The 20,310-nt window shown below is 40.2% G+C and overlaps 1 protein-coding gene across 3 annotated transcripts; it reads left to right on the top strand.

Annotated features, from left to right (window-relative positions):
• The first annotated feature begins 1,078 nt into the window (after nucleotides 1–1,078).
• On the top strand, nucleotides 1,079–19,535 carry AFG2B (AFG2 AAA ATPase homolog B). 3 transcript variants are annotated; one of them, XR_006173310.2, is made up of 9 exons: nucleotides 1,079–2,676; nucleotides 5,966–6,151; nucleotides 9,838–9,996; nucleotides 10,587–10,796; nucleotides 11,247–11,474; nucleotides 12,684–12,818; nucleotides 14,817–14,942; nucleotides 16,232–16,796; nucleotides 18,772–19,535. XR_006173310.2 is itself a non-coding variant. In XM_005307278.5 (9 exons), the coding sequence occupies exons 1-8, from the start codon at nucleotides 1,600–1,602 to the stop codon at nucleotides 16,382–16,384; spliced, it is 2,274 nt and encodes a 757-aa protein (XP_005307335.2). In that variant the 5' UTR covers nucleotides 1,079–1,599; the 3' UTR covers nucleotides 16,385–16,419; nucleotides 18,772–19,535. The 3 variants fall into 3 exon arrangements, 2 of the variants coding, with proteins under 2 accessions (XP_005307335.2, XP_065415460.1); XM_005307278.5 differs by having other exon boundaries at nucleotides 16,232–16,419; XM_065559388.1 differs by lacking the exon at nucleotides 16,232–16,796.
• The last annotated feature ends 775 nt before the right edge of the window (nucleotides 19,536–20,310 follow it).

Raw genomic sequence — 20,310 nt, 5'->3', positions numbered from 1 at the left:
ATTTAGTCACTCGGTTCAGTAAGGACTGGGCCAGTACAGGACTTTCTCCATCAAGAATTCCCATGTAACAGAGGAGGTCTGCAGAATTCTAGTGCTGATTGCCTTTAGGGTATGCTGCAAATCCCACTTTCCTGGGTTCTATCTAGCGGTGCATTTGGGCGAGATGATTCTTTAAATAGTTTTATAGTTTATGCCCCATTCCTGCTAAAGTATATCTTTACTCACAAGAGTAGCCTTATTGAACATTATGGAGCTACTGACAGACTGAAGCTTGCAGGAGCATGCTTTTAGTTTGTATTCTTTCAAGCCTAGATACCTTTTCCTAAGACCTATGAATCAATTCCCTTTAAACTGTCAGTTCCCTGACTAAACAGTCAGTTATTTCCTAGTCAGGAATGTATTCTTCTTCTCTTTAATATATATGTCATGTGTTTTGCATTATTAATTTCTGGACTGGTTATGACGTACTATTTACCTCTACCTTCAGCTTCCAGACATCGGGGTGGCTTCCCACTTCCCTGAAACTGGAACTAAAGCTGCTCTGCCCCAGAGAGAAACCATGAGCGATGGTGGTAAATCCGTTGCCTGCCCTCCACGGTGCAGGGGGACAGTGATGGGGCATTGGAAGTGGGTGAGGTCTAACCCCAGGAGGGGGTGTTTGAGGCACAAAGTACCCCACTGAAGGGTGGAGGCGAGCTCTCGCCCTGCGGCGCATTAGGGGAGGAACTGCCTCCCTGAGGCGATTCTTACAGGGCAGGGGGTGCTCTTTGGGCACAGGATCCCCACCGGGGGGTGCTGGGGAGGAGGACGTTTGAGGAGTGTGTCAGCGGGGCTAGGGAGCAGAGGGCAGTGCCCGGCGGTGGATGGGGACAGTCATGCCACGCCAGGGCTCGCGTTTGGGGCCAATAGGAGAGCGAAGCGGCGAGGGAAGTCCCGTTAGCGGCCTTAACGCAGAAGCGGGGGAAGCCCTGGCGGTGGGAGCGTTAAACGGCAGCACACGCAGTCATGCTCCCGCCCCCCGAGTGCGCAGCTGCGGCTCCCCAGCAGGGCTGAACCTGTGGCGGCGCGGCGCATGCGCGAGCCGGTGACGCATGAGCTGATGCTAGGACGCATGCTCGGTAGCTGGGAGGAAGTAGAAGCTAATTTTCTCCTGGCGCTGCCGGTCAGCACCGGGCGCTGCCGGTAGCGTGCGCCGGGCTCGTCTCCTCACTGCGAGAGACCTGCTCAGCCGCTCGACTCCGGCTGCCCCGCAGCTCCGGACCCTGCCCCCGCGACGTGCCCTGGTCTCGGGGGGGGGGCTCGAGAACCCACCCAGCTCTTCCATTCCCGCCTGTAACGGTATAAGGGGCGGAGGGGCCGGCCGGCCGGCCGGTCTGGGGCAACGAGCTGCCTGTGCCTGGTTGGGGGCTCCCCTGTATGGGGGGACACCAGTGCAGCCTCCGTGTGGATGGGGAGTGCCCCATGGCCAGCTCCCCGGGAGGGTGGGTGGGTTGAGGGGTCGCGTTGGAGAGTGAGCGCCCTTGGCCGCAAAGGGTGCCAGACACAGGTAAGATCCTCGCCTTGCGCGTGGTTTGCCGTCAGCACTTTGCAATATCGGCTATGGCGGCTGCTCTCCTAAAGCTGCTCCCTCTAGACCCAGGGGACGAAGGCACGCAAAGATGCAGGATGGGACCTGCCACGTTATCCACTCTGGGAGCCAGGCTCGGATCCCCCCTTAGGATCACGGTTCCTGGTGGCTGCTGTTTGTGCACTGCCTGGCCCAGAAATGATTTGGCTGATGGTTACCTGCAGCTTGATCTGAAATGTAAAACTTCAGGTTTAGCTGCAAGCAAGTTGAAAGGTCTCGTGCTGAGTGTCAGTCACTTGAAGCTTTTGGCCTGTCACGGGTTGAGAAAAGTAACAGTGAAAGTGGTCCTTAAGAACCTTGCCCTGAAAAAATCCACCCCAGAAGCAACACTACAGGAGATAGTCAAAGAGCTGATGAGAAATGTGTATGTTTCTCTTCACCATGTTGTTACTGCTGCCCCAATTCCTGGAAATCCAGTAGTGTGTGTTGAAATACTGGCTCTAGATGCTTCGACAGAACAAGCTGGCCTGATAGCTCCCAAAACTAATATAAACATTAAAGAAGTAGTCACTTTAGAATGGTACAGACACTTGTCAAAGGACACCGCAAAAATTTCAGCTGCAGGAATGGATGATTTGGGCAGCTCTTTGAAAGAGATGATTGTTTTGCCTTTCCATTTTCCCAAAACCTTCAAGAAGTTGGGTCTTTCTGTCCCTCGTGGAGTACTGTTGGTGGGCCCTCCAGGTGTGGGGAAAACTCTTCTCATAAAGGCAGTTGCAAGGGAAGTGGGGGCGTATTTGCTTTGCATCAGTGGTCCAGCTATATATGGCTCAAGGCCTGGAGAAAGTGAAGAGAATTTGCGAAGAGTTTTTGAACAAGGCAGGGAATTGTCCAGTGAAGGACCAACCATTCTCTTTATTGATGAAATTGACTCTTTGTGCCCTAAACGGGGAAGTTCAAACAGCATCCCTGAAAATCGTATTGTTGCTCAATTGTTAACTCTTATGGACGGCATAGGCAGTGAAAATGAGATGGTCGTCATGGCAGCAACAAACAGGCCTGATGCCTTAGATCCTGCACTGAGAAGACATGGTAGATTTGACCGAGAGGTGAGCATAGCCTGTTCCTCATGTTTTGTTTTTGACACTTTAATACCATTTGTCATATTTATATTGAAAAATCAGTGAAAAAGGGTCTAGTGGTATTGTTCTGCAGTGTCAAGTCAGCTGATCGGGTTTGATGCCCTATTTCTCACTATAAATCAGTGACCTACAAAGGAGAAGAAAAAGTTACCTTTTTGCTGCTTTATAATGACACTTGGAGGTTTTTTTCCCCATCTTGGTTTTTACATAATTGATTATAGGTTTATATACTAAATATGTACTTAAACTGATGTAAGGCACTTAACAGTACCACACAACATTTTGATTAACAAACTAAAATCATACAAAATTAACATGGCACACATTAAATGGATTAAACTGGCTAACTGACAATTACATTATGAGACCTGTAAATGGGGAATCATGGTCGATCAAGTTTATTTCTAGGGGGGAATTTCACAGGGATTGGTTCACATCATCACTGATAAAATTTGCAGCTGACACAAAGATTGGGAGCATGATAAATAATGAAGAAGACAGATAATTGCTCTGGATCGCATGATAAGATGGAAACAAGCAAACAATATGAGGTTTCTTAATACAGCCAAATGTAAAATTATATATCTTGGAATAAAGAACATGGGCCATATTTACAGGATGGGGGACCCTATCTTGGGAAGCAGTGGCTGAAAAAGACTTGGGGGTCATGGTAGATAATCAGCTGAACACAAACTCCCAGTGTGACACTGGCCAAAAGGGTTAATGCAATCCTTTGACGTATAAATAGGAATATCGAGTATGAATAGGGAAGTTATTTCTGTATTTGGCCTGGTGCAACTGCTTGTGGAATACTGAAGTTCTGGTGTCCACAATTTAAGAAAGATGTTAATAACTTGGAAGGGGTTCAGAAAAGAGCCACTAGAATGATTAAAGGATTGGAAAATATGCCTTATAGTGAAAAAGTCCAGGAGCTCAATCTACTTCGTTTAAAAAAGTGAAGGTTAAGGGGTGATTGCCATCTATAAGTTTCTACATGGCACCAAAAAAAAAAAAAAAAAAGGCAGGGAGGGCTCTTCAGTCTAGGAGACAAGTGTATAACATGATCCAGTGTCTGGAAATTGACTTTCAAACTGAAGTAAGGCATACATTTTTAACTGTGAGGGTAATTTACCATTGACACAATTTATCAAGGGTTGTGGTGGATTCTCCCATCACTGAAAATTTTTGAATCAAGATTGGATGTTTTTCTGAATGAGCTGCTTCAGTTCAAACAGGGATTAATTCAGGTAAATCCTGTAAGAAGCCTGTGTTGTACAGGAGATTAGACTGGATTATCACAGTAGCTTTATAATCTGAATCTATACCCTACTTTTCCAGGAAGTCTCAATGGACACCTGCTGAATTAGTAGTCCTATTATATCAGATGTCATGCAAATGGAACCTGATTAACTGAGGCTAGACCTACATTCAAACTATTACAAAACTGATTGTAGTTGTGAATTATTTTAACAACATTTCTGTACTTGAAAAAAACAAAATACTTTTTCTGGTATTCATCATTTTGCTTGCTGAATTGGTGGTAGCTCTCTGCAAAAGCACTTTTTTGCTAGTATAAATTGTATCTACACTAGGAGTTGTACCAGCAAAACTTCTAGGGTAGACCTGGCCGCGAGAAATGAGCTGAGCTGATGGTAGCAAGAGCAGACAGTATTAGCAATAATGTATTAAGATAGACAAGACTGACTTCTGACAGTGTGTCACCTTTCATAAGCACTAAATCTACTTCTAAAATGTAAAAGGAGTATATTCTAGGGAATCTTTGGACTGTGCAGAAATTGGTGATCATGTCTAGTACAGGTAATTCTAAAATCTTCTAAGAACAGGTAGAACCATGCTAATTCACACACACACACTTTATAATTTACACACAAAATTGACACTTTTTGCCACTTTCATGAAAGATTAAATAGCAGAGTGCTGTAGTGAGAGCTCATTTTAGTTAATGTACTAACTTCATTATTTTTACAAAATATACCACCTTTGCTTGTGTTTTAGATCTATATCAGACATCAAATACTAACTTTCAATTGTCAAAATAAATTGACAAAAAATACAGTCAGCAAAGTGATGCATCCTTGTTTCCTTTATTGTCTGCCTGTGTACTCACTAAAACCTTGAACCTGCAACAAACTCGATGCAAGGGTCTATTCCAAGATCATGGCCTAAAATCAGTAATTCACAAAGATTATCCCAGTCAGTTCAAATTTGATAAGTTCTTCCATACTGCATTCACACTTTTATCTAAATTTTCAGGATTTAACAGCATTATTAACTAGTGAAATACACAGTTTTGATTGGTTATATTTTAGCAGGTTTTCAATAATTTATGCACATTCTCTATTCAGTTTTATTTTATACTTACAGGCTGGTTGGTCCTTTTTTGTGCAGTCATATTTTCTTTATTTATTCCGTGTGTTACTTAATTGTACAGAGATTAGCTTTATTTAACAGGCCATAGAGTAATCATTCTCCGTGGGGTTTTTTATCTGATGTGTGTCTTGTACAGTTTTTAAATAGAAAAATATTATCAGTAGCCTCTTGTGTTCTAATGTTGCAAGGAAGTGATTATTTCACTATTAAATCTCCTTTTGATTAATCTTTCAAATATGACTTTAGATCAGGGGTCGGCAACGTTCAGCACGCGGCTTGCCAGGGTAAGCACCCTAGCGGGCCGGGCCAGTTTATTTACCTGCTGACACAGCAGGTTTGGCCGATCGCGGCCCCCACTGGCCGCAGTTCGCTGTCCCGGGCCAATGGGGGCGGTGGGAAGCCATGGCAGCACATCCCTCGGCCCGCGCCGCTTCCTGCCACCCCCATTGGACTGAGACGGCGAACCGCAGCGAGTGGGGGCCGTGATCGGCCGAACCTGCCGCGTCAGCAGGTAAATAAACTGGCCCGGCCCGCTAGGGTGCTTACCCTGGCGAGCCGCGTGCCAAACGTTGCTGACCCCTGCTTTAGATACTAGGTGGCATTTTTTTGTAAAACATCTATTCGTTGAAGTGCTACTAACCTGGAAAATTAAATAAGTGTAAATGAAAAGTACATGTATCGTGCTATATATTTTCAGAGTATTATAGAGCCATTAATTAGACCCTTGTGAAACAGTGTAAAAAGAGGAGAATTTGCATGAGGGTGTCTAAAATACGGACAACATAAGTGACTTATCTAGGGCTACAGAGTGAGAGAGAAATATAACAAAACACTGATAAATTTCCATATATTGTATTTGTTTTAGGTTATCATTGGGACACCAACACTTAAACAGAGAAGGTCTATTCTACAGTTGATTACTTCTAATATGCCTATTTCCACTGATGTTGATTTGATCAACCTAGCAGAAATGACAACTGGATATGTTGGAGCTGATCTTACGGCACTCTGCAGAGAAGCTGCTATGCAGGCTGTCCTCCACAGCTGTTTGGTAAGGAGTCAGATTAAACAAGAAAGATGGCATTATTCACATTTATCACTTTTCCCCACTAATATCACTCTACTTTAATATATAAAATGAATAATTCAGTGTTGAGACTATTCAAAATAAGCTAGCAAGCGTGTTATAGATGTAATTATAAGCTTTGCTACGGTCTTTCAATCCAATCACCAAGTGACTGCCATCTCCTTGAAGGAAAAGGTGATGTGGAATATCTTTATTCTCTCCGTGAGCTTTTTAGTGTCGTACAAGGCAGAGAATATACATTTTTAATTGAAGAGCAAATTCTATACATTTTTTCCACCTAAGGTCTCTCTTATAAGCTACAAGCAATTTATATAAAAATCTATTTCTTAGTAAGGTGAACCATGTAGTAGTTTGTGTTGTGGTTTGCACAAATAGAGACTTATTTTGTTTGTCTAATATTACATGACATATTGGCCTGAAGAGAACAGTTACAAATGCCCATGGTGCAGCATTTCTGGGATGTTGTAGATATAGATCTCAGGGAAGCATTATTTGTTAATCTTTCTTCCCCCTCAGTCAGGAATGCTAGGAGAAGGGGAGTAAAGGCTTCAGTTGCTCCCTTGTTCATCAAGGTGGAGTGGAGGGTCAGAAAAGAAGTCAAGGAGTGCTTCTGTGAGATAGAGATCCAGAATATCTCTGGAATCATAGAAACTATGGGAGATGCTGGTGCACTTTACTCTCCTCCCCGGGTGGTGATAACAGGGGAACATTTTATTTATAGAACCTCCAACGCCAAAAATCCTGTACAAAAATTTAAAATGATCATTAAAATAAAGTTGAGCCCAGTAGCCCTGACAGAAGCAGCCATTCTGTCAAAAGATGGTCAAAGGAAAAATAAACCAAATTGCTGGCCTCTGTGCTGTATACACTGACGACTCTTCTGCAAAGTGCAGCTTATTACATTTTATTATGAAATCTGTAGACTTCAGCAAACATGATATAGGGGGTAGCTTGCCAGGCTGCAGGAGACTCTCCACTGGAGGGAAGGAAGAAAGTCCAATAGCTCGCAGACAGTGGGGTTTTTAGCCTTGTGCTGAATTTCTCCACTATGCTATAGAGAATACAGTGTCCCTCAGATTCATGCTCTGCCTGTAGAGCTGTGTCTAGCCAGCGTTTCTCAAATGCGGCCACCAAGGGCTTTTCTTGTGGCCACCGCCTCCTGGACAGTGATGTGGGACAGGGCAAAGCAGTGGCCTCTCCCCTGAGGCTGCCAGCAGGGGTTGGGTCCTGCTCCCTTCTGGAGAGACAAATGCTGGAGTAGCAGGCTGCTAGTGAGTTCCCCACCTTCCCTGGGGTCCCATCCATTACCTCTTAGCCCCCCCATCCATTCTCCCCATTGCCTCGGGCTCCCACTGCCACTGTACCCACCTCCCCATCCAGGGCTTAATTTGTCCCTGGGCTTGCCAGCGCTGAGTAAGTCTTCTGCTGTGAAAAGTGATATCTGTATGTTTCAGAGGGGTAGCCGTGTTAGTCTGAATCTGTAAAAAGCAACAGAGGGTCCTGTGGTACCTTTAAGACTAACAGAAGTATTGGGAGCATAAGCTTTCGTGGGTAAGAACCTCACTTCAGACGCAAGACTTCAGATGCTCCCAATACTTCTGTTAGTCTTAAAGGTGCCACAGGACCCTCTGTTGATCTGTATGTTTGTTAATATCACTTTTCACAGCAGTAGACTTACTAGCTAGCAAGTCTTTAAAAAAGCAACCCAAAACACACAATAAACAAGAACAAAAAAGACAAGAACATGCAAAGCACCTTATTTGTGTTTCTGTTCTGTTTAGTTCCAATAAAGAATGTATACTTGTCTCCATTATTTTTATTATTGAGTCTGCAAAAAATCCCAACATAAATAAATTGGAATGATTTGGACATGTATATGTGCATATTTATCTGTCTTTCCTAAACTTAATTAGGAATTTTAGTTAAAATGTTAACAGCGGCCACCAGCAAGAGTTGGTGGCCATACTCTGAGGCCACCAAAAAATTTGTTGTGAGACCCCCTGGCTATACTATCAAACTTGGTAACCCTAAGTCACCACTAGGTGGTAGCAGTAGTGGAAGCTACTAGTAATGTAGACAGGACTCATGTGGGGCATTTTTAGGTGACATGGTAGGAAACATCCGAGTCCTGTTTACCTTAAAGCATCTACCTCAGGTGTCATTTGAGGAACTGCATTGGTGGTGAATGATGGCTACAAAGTTTTCTAATGTAGACAAGAAGAATATGCAGAGCATTGAACAATACCAGGGATCAGCCTGGCCTTCGATGAAATTTAGCATGAACTGAGGATGAAAAATAGATCCATAATCCAAGATTTTTGCAAACCTGTATTCTGTAGAATGTTTGAGGTGAGGGGATATGTGATGATTGGGTCTACAAATTTACCCTAGTTATGAGCTTAACTCTAGAAAGTACATGAAAATTAATGAGAGACCACAGTAGCCTAAAACAACAAATGTTGATGGGAAAAGTTATGAATAGGAAACAGACTGAATTAGTCCAAACAAAAGGGCCTACTGATATAACGCAAGGACTGTATTAAGATCATGCCTGGTAAACAAGAGAAGTATGAAATCAGAAATCAGGACCAAAACTGTTTTTTCAGAAAGTAGCCTAATTGGTGGACAAAATAATAAATGGATGGGCTGTTTTGCACACAATTTCCTTTGTGAGTCCTTAAAGAAAGAGACTTTGTGAGGAAAAAATTAGTTACTAGAACAAGCTCTACCATAATGGCTATCATCCCCATTGTTTCCTGGGACCCTGATCCGGGCCAGAGAGAGGGACCTATATGACATCACCACCTCTACCAGCTCCAGCTGAATCCCAAACACCATGTGGGATCCAACAGCAGCAGCTCCAGTCCATCTCAACTAACTTCTCTTTTTCCCAAAAGGACAGTTATTGCCATCTTTGATATCTAAAAGAATGTCAAAAAAGGGGATTCTCCATCTGAAGACTTTCTCCAGCTAAAAGTAAAGGGAGCAAGAGACGCTGTTAAAATGATAGCCTTATGTAATATTTTACATTTCAAATACTTTAACTGTTTTTCCTTTCTTTTATTAAAGGTTAAAAGGATTTTTAATGGAGTATGTGCCAGGGTACTAAACAGACTGAGGTCTCTGTATACCAAACCCCAGACTTTATTTAACACTGTTTAATGTTGGACAGTGACTGGGTTATGTTAATGCCTTTGGTCCATATATTCAATCTAAATGCATTCTGCTGTACATACTGGAACAGATGCCTGAATAAATGGGAGGGAGCTAGGAATCCTGTATGTAGTGGCCTAAACCCTGGGTTTATAAACAGCTCCCCTCACTAGAGTCCCATATGGCAGAACTAGAGTAGATTCAGGAGAAAAGCAAAGATACTCTCTCAAACATCAGTTTCTTTCAAAAGTGTCCAGCCCTGTGCCGTAACAAAAAATGTATCCAGCCACAATGAATGCACACTATTTTGTTGGTATGTGTTTGTACTTGTGTCTGTCACATGTAAACTCTTTAAAATAGGGGTTCTCCTCTTTGTCAGTTACATTTGGCATATTGTAAAATGCTGTGGACATCTAATGTAGCTATATAAATTATTAATGATGCAAAGGAAGAAACAGTGCTTTCCTTTTTTATTTGTTCTTTGTGCATTTCTTCAGGATTCAGTTCGCACGTTGATTAACATGGCAGATTTCCGTGAAGCTTTTAAAAAGATTCAGCCATCTTCCTTTCGAAGCAGTGTTGGACTAACTGACTTTAAACCTGTTACCTGGGAACAAATTGGTGGTCTTGAAGATGTGAAATTAAAGTTAAAACAGGTAGAGTGCAGAACACATTTAAACAAAACTGTAATTTCTCTCATCTACCTCAAACTGTTCTATACACTGCAGAATGAAAAGTGTTCTTATGGGAATTGCATTGGTCTTTAATTCGTATTTAAATTGTTATTCCTAATTACTTAAAAATATTAAAGCACGTTTTTGTATTTTCTTAAATCAAACTAAAATTGCCTATACACAGGCTCTAGCACCTTGTGAGTAATTAAATTTACAATCTCAAAATATCACCCAGGAGCATACCATAGTAAATTAACACATCAGCCAGTAGAGGGCAGTTACTGCAGCAGCATATACCCATCTCATTCCAACTACCCTCCAGTCTATACATTTTGGCTATTTCAGACCAGAGGGGAAATGAGTTCCAGAGTCAACCAATGTGCCCTCTCCGAGAATGCCGTACCCACTGCCCTATCTCCTTTATAACAAAGAGGGTCAAATTGGAGTGTGTCCGTTGACCTCAACTGTGGTAATGCAGCAAGGTAAAGAGCAGTTTTGGGACCAGTAGTTTTATTGGCTAATGTGTGACTAGATACATGACTGCAAATGTTTCATCCTTTCTGTATTTACAGAGTATTGAGTGGCCTATGAAGTTTCCTCAGGCTTTTGTGAGGATGGGATTGTCTCAGCCAAAGGGTATTCTCCTATATGGGCCACCGGGATGTGCCAAAACCACTCTGGTGAAGGCTGTGGCCACAAGCTGCCATTGTTCCTTTCTTTCTGTTAGTGGTGCTGACCTTTTTTCACCTTATGTTGGAGATTCAGAGAAGATTTTGTCTCAGGTTTGGTTTTTAATCACATATGATGTATAATTTGCTTATTTTTGTATAAAGTATTCATCATTCCTATGTTTTGCTTTTTAAGACATTAAGGCTTGATTCTCAACTGGTCTAAATGGATGCAGCTCAATTGACTTCAGAGGAGCTATTGCCATTTACATCTGCTGAGCATATGTCCCTAAGTTATATTTCAAACTAATTTCTTTAATCTACCTATTGTGTATGGCTTTTTGTTCTTTGGTTGACCTTAGTATTAAGTTAGACACCTAGAGTCTGCTAAACAGTCAGTGTAAACCAGATTGGTCTCCATTGAGTGTTGTAAATAAATATTTATTTAAAATGAATTAGTTAAGTAAAAGTATAGAAAATCTATAACAAGTGTTTTCAGTTGACATGGTGGAACTTATACATGCATTACAACATTCTACATTTATTTTATTAACCTAATAAAAGGTTTTTCGACAAGCAAGAGCACATACTCCAGCAATAATATTCCTGGATGAGATTGATTCTATCCTAGGATCTCGATCAGCCTGCAAAACTGGACATGGTGCCCCAGAGAAGGTTCTTTCTGTCCTTCTTAATGAACTAGATGGTGTTGGCATTAAAGTCACAGAGAGAAGAGGAAATAAATTACAACTTGAAGGTGATTGTCAAGAACAAAATGAAAAGGAGAGACAGGTATGTACACTCGCATATATAGGAAGAAGGTTCGTTTTTATTGCTAAAGTGCTCCAGAAGTTTAAACCATTGGCTTTCACAGATTAAAACATTACTTTTCTGCTGCCTTTGACAACTTCTTGATAGTATCCAGTATTTTCTTTTACATACAATATTGGAGATAGCTAACATGCTCCTGCTATGCTGTTAAAATGGATTTCAAGGTGGTAGGGTTACATCTTCACCTCCATTCTGGCATACTGAAGAACCTTCCATCACCACCACAATTTTATTCTTACACATGCTTCATTCTTTTTTGTTTCCTTTATTTTCATCTGTAATTTTTTTCTCTCCCTCAATTTTTGTGACACACCACCTGAGTACCTTTAAAACTTCTCCTTTACTCTCTCTGCATGTTAGAATATCATAATTCTGAATTCTTAGAGCAGCAGACTTTGTACATTATTAACCCCTTGTTATTTAGTTATCCTCTTCTATTTGCTGATAACATATTTTCTGCCTTTTTCAGTAGGAGTCCTGTCTCTGAAATTTTCACTAGAGCATTTTAACAGCATTGTCTTCTTTTACTAACTTGCAACTGCTGTCCCCATGTAGTCTGCTTTTAACTACCTAAGCTGACCTTTATTCATTGCAAGTGATCTTAATTTTATTTAAATATTTATTTTAAACTATTCCTGATTACATTTAAGGAATTATGTCAATAACTAATAGTCACCTATTCCCCATTACTGGGTATATATTTCATCATTGTAAATTTCTGTGACTTCCCAGTTTATGGTTTCAGATTTATTGCTGCTATAATGAACACACAATACATATTTTAATAAACTTTTTAGTACTTGTTGCCATTTTAAACAGTTACATAAACCCTTGAAAATGTTGTATGATACTGCAGTCTTACGTCTTCTGTGCACTCAATCCGACATGCACAATCTTGCTAGATTCTGACCACAAGAAAGTTCCATATGCATTACCAGAATGGATATTGATTCTTCTTTATTGTATTACATATTGGTATATTGACCTACACAAAGTAAGAACATTTGTAGTGAAAAGGAAAGTGACTACATATGGATATATGCATTTATTCTTTGTATTGCCTCTCTTTTTCTTCTTAGTTGACACTTATAAATTATACTTGTCCTGTAGCCCAAAGCATATAAAACACTGTATACCCATCTAATTTGCTGCATATATAATCTCATTCAGATAGCGTTTCAAGAAGTTTTGAACAAAGATGTCATGATAGTTGCTGCAACAAATAGACCAGACAAGTTGGATGATGCCTTGTTGCGCCCTGGAAGGTTAGACAAGATCATCTATATTCCACCTCCAGATCAGAAGGTAATGCATTATAAATCTGTACACAAATTTAAATAGAGGTGTGAAGTTGTAGGTATACTATTTCTTAACAACAACAAAAAGAGGCATAGTAATATAATGTATGTAAGTGTGTGTGGCTGTTTGCACTGAAGATTAACTACTAAATGTCTAGCTTTTAAAATAAATATGAAAGCAGCATGGATTATAAAATATCATTTAAATGTATATAAAAATGTACACCCTTCAGACACTTTGACCAAGGCACAGGCATTTCTGGCATTTCCTGACTTTTGAATGCTTGATGATGATATATTTGCAAAATCAAGCATTCAGAAGTTAGGAAATGCCAGAATTGCCTGTGCTTAGGTCAGTTTATATTACAGTAACTCTTCACTTAAAGTTGTCCCGGTTAATGTTTTTATGTTGCTGATCAATTAGAAAACATGCTTGTTTAAAGTTGCGCAATGCTCCATTATAATGTTGTTTGGTAGCCGCCTGCTTTGTCCACTGCTTGCAGAAAGAGCAGCCTCTTGGAGCTGGTGGGGGCTTGGAACCAGTGTGGACAGGCAACCGCGCTATCAGCTCCCCTAAGTTCGCTGTGCACAATTACCAGGCAGTTCAGGTGTCCCTCCCCCCACTGCCATGTGCTGCTCTTGCCCTCTGCCTTGGAGCTGCTCCCTGGAGCTGTGTAAGGGCGGGGAGAGGGAAGAAAAGTGCTAATGTCAGGGTGTCCCCTGCTCCTGTACCCCCATCCCCACAGAGCAGGGGGGACACCACAGAGCTCAGGACAGAGGGAGCTTGCTGGCAGCAGCTGCTGTCTCAACTTGCTTATCTACCTAAAAAGGCAGTGTACTTACAGTGGGGTCAGTGTATTTAAAGGGGTAATGCACGTCTCTCTCTCTCTCTCTCTCTCTCTCACACACACATGTGGTGTGTGTCTCTGTCTCTCTCTGCCATGCTGTCTCCCCTCCTTCCATTCGAGCTGCCTTGTAGTATGAGGCTACATTAACAACAATGTGTTAACCCTTGAGGGCTCAGCCGAGTGTTAGTCCATCATTTAGCAGTAAGGCATTCCCTGGGAAATATCCCACCCTCTTACTTCACCACCTCAAACAATCATCATTCCTGTGTACAGTATTAAATTGTTTGTTTAAAGCTTATATCGTGTGTGTGTGTGTGTGTGTATATATACACACACACACACACACACACACACAAAATAAAAATATATATAAAAATATAGTCTTTTGTCTGGCAAAAAAAAATTCCCTGGAAGATTAAAATGTTGGTAAAGATATAAGCAACTGAAGAAAGTGACTTACAATGGAAAGTGTTAGACAACCTTAACTATTAGCATTGCTGTGAGATCTTGCCAACTCCCTACTAAAAAAAACCACCAACAACCAACATAGCATGGATAGTTGAGCATTCTACATTCTTTTGGGGTTTTCTTTGTCTTGCATTCGAGTTCTTCAGATAGCCTATACCAAGTTAGGGGTGGGAGCACAAAGGTACAAAAGAAAACCAAAAAAAACCAGGCAGCAAGATCCAGTGATTCATGATTTTAAGAAGTCGTGAGATGATGTAAAAATTGTTGCAATTGGTGAGGATATTGCTGCAAAACTATAGCTTAGTGTCCTGCAGACCAATAAGATACCTGGCAGCCCAACTAGATTTTCATTCAGAGTGCTAGTGTTCAGAATTCAAGTCAAGATGCCCTATTGAGTATTCGTTATTGAGCTTTACCAATAAAATATTTTTCTTACTGTCTTACTGTCCACATTGAATGCATCATATGATTACTCTGTGGTAAACGGGGTTTTTGTTTCTTGGCAGTCATTTGTCACAAGTAGAATATTTGTTTGTGACTGTAGCATATTTGAGTTTAGAATTTGCAGAGTAAAGTACTACCCAACATGAGTAAAGGTGGCAGAAAATAGGCCTAAACAAATACTTTTAATAAAACAAATAGTACCTAAGTGACTGTCCTTTGTCTTTTGTAATGTGCTTGTATCATAGGGAAGGCTTTCTATTTTGAAAATTTGCACAGAAAAAATCCCAATAGATTCCGATGTGTCATTAGAACACCTAGCAGTTCAAACCAAACTCTTTTCTGGAGCCGATATTGAAAATCTCTGCAAGGAGGTAAGGAGTTTTTTGTTTAATCAGTGAAGTAAGCTGTAAGTGAGCACTTTAGATGGAGAGGCCAAATTATAGAATATTCTAAGACGTTTGGTACTTTTCCTCAATTTTTAATGAAAAGGGTAAGACAAATGAGCAAAATTTTATACCAGCTGAGTGAAAAACATATGTTGTTCCAGTAAAATACACCCAGTAAATAAGGGCTCTGTTAGTATTGAAGTTGAACTAAGTGCAAAATTAGAATAAATTGCTCCTGTGGAGACACCCAGAAGAAGCGGACAGTTTGTGGAGCCTGGAAATTCTCCCTGCAGGAGATTGTATGGAGAAGGCAGATGATCCAACTTTACTAACTTGGATTTTTGGGGAGGAGGGTAAATCCAGTCCTGCAGAAAGAGAGTTCTAGTCCCTCTCCTTCTGTCAAGAGCTTCTATCCTTGGACAAACACACAGTGCTCAAAAACACCTTCAAATAGTGCAAGTAAGGAGCCTGAATTATTTCTGTTTAGTAGAAACAACTTAGGCACATATCCACTGCGCAGGGAGATGAGCATGCTGTGAGGAGTGCCTTCTCTTCCTGTGTCCCAGACCTGCCCCTCCAATAATCATAGAGCACGTTGAGAGCATGCTACCAAAGTGGCTCTGCCCCTCTTACCTGCATTTACCAGAATCTGTAAATCTTTTTACTCTCTCTTTGAAGCAGAGGGTAGCATTTAAGAGTGAATGAAAAGCAACGTGGGTTAACTTACCAAAAAAAAAAAAGCCAAACAAACCTGACAGATTTCTTTGACAATATTTCAGGTTAGTTGGAGTAAGGGACTACTCAAGTTCTGGAGCAAGTACTAATCTTCTTACTTTCCTTTTGAAAGCCTTACTTAAAATCCAGAAATTGCTCCCTTGTACTACACATCATAGAACTTATTGCTGAAATTAACATTGATAAATCGGGAAGAAAAAGAATAGGGCAAGGGAGATGTGTCCACAAATATTTGTGGACACGTATTTGAGGAAGGAGGAGGTTAGGTAGAATATCTGAAGAATTAAGTGACCAAGGATCTGTCTTCTAGCCCAATCAACTAGATGCAGTAAGTGAAACAGTATTTACTGAATTTGGAATAGAAGAATAGAGAAGGCAAACTAACATTTGTATTATCTGATAAATTGACTTCATTTAATGTTTACCTATTGTTTTTTTTATCTTGAATCATACAGTACTGTGTCAAAACACTGGACTAATGTTCATTTTTATTTTTAAGTTTGAAAAGATTGATTTGTAAAATTGTGTTTTTTTTTAAGGCTGCTTTGCAGGCATTACAAGAGAATGGACTTGAAGCAACTAGTGTGAAACATGAGCATTTTGTAAAATCACTGAAGACTGTAAAACCATCATTAACCCTCACAGATTTGGATTTTTATGAAAAATTATTTAATAAGGAAGTATCCTCTTAAATCAGAAAAATTTGAAGAATGACATGCAAAAATTGGTGGGGTTTTTTTAATCTGTTATATAATCTTTTATAAATGCATGATTTTGTATAACACTTCTAAAAGTGACCTGCAAACAAAGGGCAGAAAAGTTTTATGGTACCCATTTTCCCTTCCTTACTGTATTGAAAGAAGAATTGAAAGGCTATATATATTCATTCTGCTGGTTTTTGACATAGAAGTATTAAGCATGGTCTTCCATAGGACCTTCCACCTCTGAGTCCCAGTCAGTCAGCACTTCTGTGAGCCAGAATGCAGCTCTTAAGACCATTTCCAGTAAGAGATCTGACGCAGTCTGAGAGGCCATCCACAACCGCCAGAAATCTTTGAGGATTTACATTGTATATTGAAAGCTGCTTTTAACTGAAGGCACAAGGTTATTAAATATTAAATTAAGATTCATTTTTTCCAAACCATTAGATGATTGAATTAAGTAGGTGTTAACAAAATTAAATTTTTAAAGTCTGAATAATGGACACTTCTCATCTCAGTAAGATTTTTACTACTTTTGTACTGTAATGTTGTCATGATCCTACTAGCTCCCAATAGTCCATAGAATAGTCTAAACTAGACAAGAACTAAATATCTAGTGCAAAGAAGAAAGCTTTTAGAAAAAATAACCTTTCGTGCCATATTTATACTTTAAAAAGAAATAAAAAGGGGCATAAATTACTTTTTTCTCGTGCTGTTCACCTTTCACATAAGGCTATATTTGCAATCATCATTTGAAGCATAGATTTTTTTCCCTATGGACTGCAACTTGCATTATCTTGTGTGTGTGTGTGCTGCTTTTTAATATTGTATTATAGTTTTCATATGTAATATAGCAAGGTTTTACTTGTTCTAGATTACAAAAATCTTTCACATTAAAGGAAAAATAAAAGTTAAAATCTTGTTTGCATTAAATATAATAGTCTTTTTAAAGTACTGAATTTTTCAGACAGCATTCTTCTGATTGAGGCCTGTTATTGATGTAAACTAAACTTAAATAGCAGAGACTTGCTTAATTTTTGGGTCCCTTACACTGTAGCTATTACATACTTTTCCACATAGCAGGACTATACTTTAGTCTGAATTGTAAGCCAACCCTTTCACAAATCAAAACAGTCTTTATCCAGTAATAAGCTCTATCCTGCATGATAAAGTCTCTTTCTTAGGGCTTATTTGACAGTTTATCAAAATTGAATTTCCAAGTGTAGATGAGCCCTTAGATTAAAACTGTAAGATCTATATTAGGCTGCCACAGACTTGCTTTTGTTTCAAGCAGTATATGTTCAACTCCTATAAGGACTCCTTTCCTGTTGTCCCTCAGCTCCCAAAATCAGATTGACAGTACAGTGGATATGTACTATGGTTATGAATACTGTAGGAATTGCTACATCTTGATTTATGAATACTGATACGCAATAATGGTATGAACACTGTATATGTGAGTAGGTCAGTAAGGGGAAGATTTTTTTGTACTGGGTTATAAGACTGTCCTGTGTGAATGCATTGTGCTAACTTGAACTTGGCTTAGTGGAATGTTTTATATGCCTATAATGCTTGAATTCAATGGGAACTGTACAGGACTGCAATATAATGACTTCCCAGATAAGAATACCTACATCACGCTACAAGGACAGTGGAGGCCAGCTGTTAGACCCAGGAATCCTACATTTAGTCTCCAACATGCCATAAATCTTGTTTTGCCAGGCTGGGAACTAAAGATCAAAAGATTAAAGAGTTAAAAAGCCTGGGGGGGGGGTGACTTATCAGCGAGCTGTCTAAGCAGACAGGCTGTATAGAGCAACCAAGGAAGGAAGGAGTCCATTGGAATTGGGCATTCTGAGATTCACAGAATGGTAAGCAGTAGGAGAAAGTAGGCATGGACTTTATTCTGATTTATCGTTTTTAAAATGTTTAATCTGAAATGGTTTTGTTCTAAATAAATTATACTTTGCTTTAAGGAAGCTGATTGGTCACTAATTACCACTGTCATTGCTCCAGAGGGAATAGAACTGGGTCTCAGCTGAAGTCAGACCTAAGGTGATCACAGCTGATACACAGGTTACTGCCACCCAGCACCTGGTCTGAGAATAGGAGAAACACATGATTTCACCCCAAGAAAAAGAGAATTGCCTGAGGCCCAGAGGGAGTGTGTTCAAACAGATCAAAGTGGATGAAGTGTAGTTAGCCTGGTAATTGTGATACAGATCATTCTCACAACCGACGTGCAAGAAATAGTTCTACTGATTTAGTGTCAGTTAGAATCTGGGGAGGCTAAATAGATGGCTTGGTATAAGAGGAAAAACCTTGTGAGTGTCTGTTATCTGAACTGACTTACTTTCACCCTTTAATCCATTTCCCAGATCATCTGCAGAAGTCACTGTCAAACAAATATTGCATCTCTACAAGACAGTCCACTAGGTCTGCAGCTCAGATAAATTACGATTTCAATCATCTATAAAATGAGACAGCAGGACAGTTAAGGATTTTTAATTCATATCTGTACTTAAAGCTCTATTCTGGATTTTGGATACAAGATCTTCAGGAGTAAAAGGCTTTTCTATAATTTAAAAAAACCAAGACTGAAGTGCCCAAGGATCCTGAGGACAAAATGCTTGTATGAATAAAGTATATTAAGTGCCATTGACTGTGGGAACTGTGAGCCACTAAAGTTGTGTGTAGGTTCCTCGCAATCTGCAAATATACGTGTATCATATAACTTGTATAGTATTTTTAGCAGGAGGCATGCCAGAAGCACTTTTGGCTATTGCAGGTATATAGCATCATTGAAATGAAGCTGCCATTTGGTGGTTTGCCTATTTTTGTGAATTTGGGAACCCATTTTGTCCAAAAGAATTTTACATCGTCTGTTGTTGGATCAGTAATGAAACAAGCAGATACCAATACAAGCACAAACCTATTAAAACAAAACAGTCCAGAGGTAAGTAATAATTGGTGCTGTTGGGAAGAGTGGTGTTTTTACTGACAATCTTTTTGCAGTCTGAATTTTATCAATCCCCAGTTTTCCTCCTACATTCCATCATCCTTTATGCGTTTGCATTGTAAGTGGAAATGTTTGTTAAAAATACACTGATATCTGGAATGATTAAATATTTTTACAAGTGTCTTTCTTTGTTTCTGCTTTTAACTTGGCAGGGAAGGGGTTTAGAAATGTAATCTTGTGTCTGGCAGGAGAAAGCTCTTGGAGCGTTCTCCTGTAGGTGATGCAAAGAAACTCAAGTAAAATACAAAACCTAAGGTTAAAATTCAGAATGGGACATTGCTTTCTTTTTTCCTATTGTGTGTAATGAGAAACCCCCCATGCAGGTCCTCTAAATAGCATTACCCCAGATTGTGGCTGGAGTGAGATCACTTGGCCTTAAAGATTCCATGGCAGTTGGAGATAACTACAGTGAAGAGAACAGCTGGCCACAAGTTGGAAGCCATTACTGTGTGAGAAAGGAGATGGATTATAAATTATTGTCATAATTTGTTAGCTCTGCTGCTACCACTCTATTACAAAGGAGTATCCTGGTGGTCTCTGTTGCTGGCATCCAGAAATGGTACCATTTTTCTGCAGGGGTCCCTAAACCCCTCGGGCTGCTGTTGAGGGCCTATGGTGATGAGACATAGAAATGAGAGTTAGGAGATCAGGTAAAGCAATCGTTGCTGTTTTTCGAATTTTGAGATTACATCTTTAGAGGGAACTAAAGTTGAAAGCTTCCTGGTTGAGGGGACAAATAGTCCAGTGATTACATCCAGCCCACTTACAATTACTGTATACAGGAAACCACAAGCCCAGCTGAGTGTCAGAAACTGAGTCAACAACCTGCGGATTAGGAGTTGCTATGTAAGTAGCAGCTGGGATCGGGCCGCAGATGTGAAAGAGTAAATGGTTATAT

This window comes from Chrysemys picta, chromosome 10 (genome assembly GCF_011386835.1).
Source record: "Chrysemys picta bellii isolate R12L10 chromosome 10, ASM1138683v2, whole genome shotgun sequence".
NCBI classification, from domain to species: Eukaryota; Metazoa; Chordata; order Testudines; family Emydidae; genus Chrysemys; species Chrysemys picta.
The sequence above is the reverse complement of the archived record's forward strand: the minus strand, read 5'-3'. Positions and strand labels throughout refer to the sequence as shown.

Coding starts and splice junctions, on each gene's coding strand:
- AFG2B (XM_005307278.5), top strand. CDS start 1,600: ATGGCGGCTGCTCTCCTAAAGCTGCTCCCTCTAGACCCAGGGGACGAA. Junction 6,152..9,837: donor CTGTCCTCCACAGCTGTTTG/GTAAGGAGTCAG, acceptor GCATTTCTTCAG/GATTCAGTTCGCACGTTGAT. Junction 12,819..14,816: donor TTCCACCTCCAGATCAGAAG/GTAATGCATTAT, acceptor CTTGTATCATAG/GGAAGGCTTTCTATTTTGAA.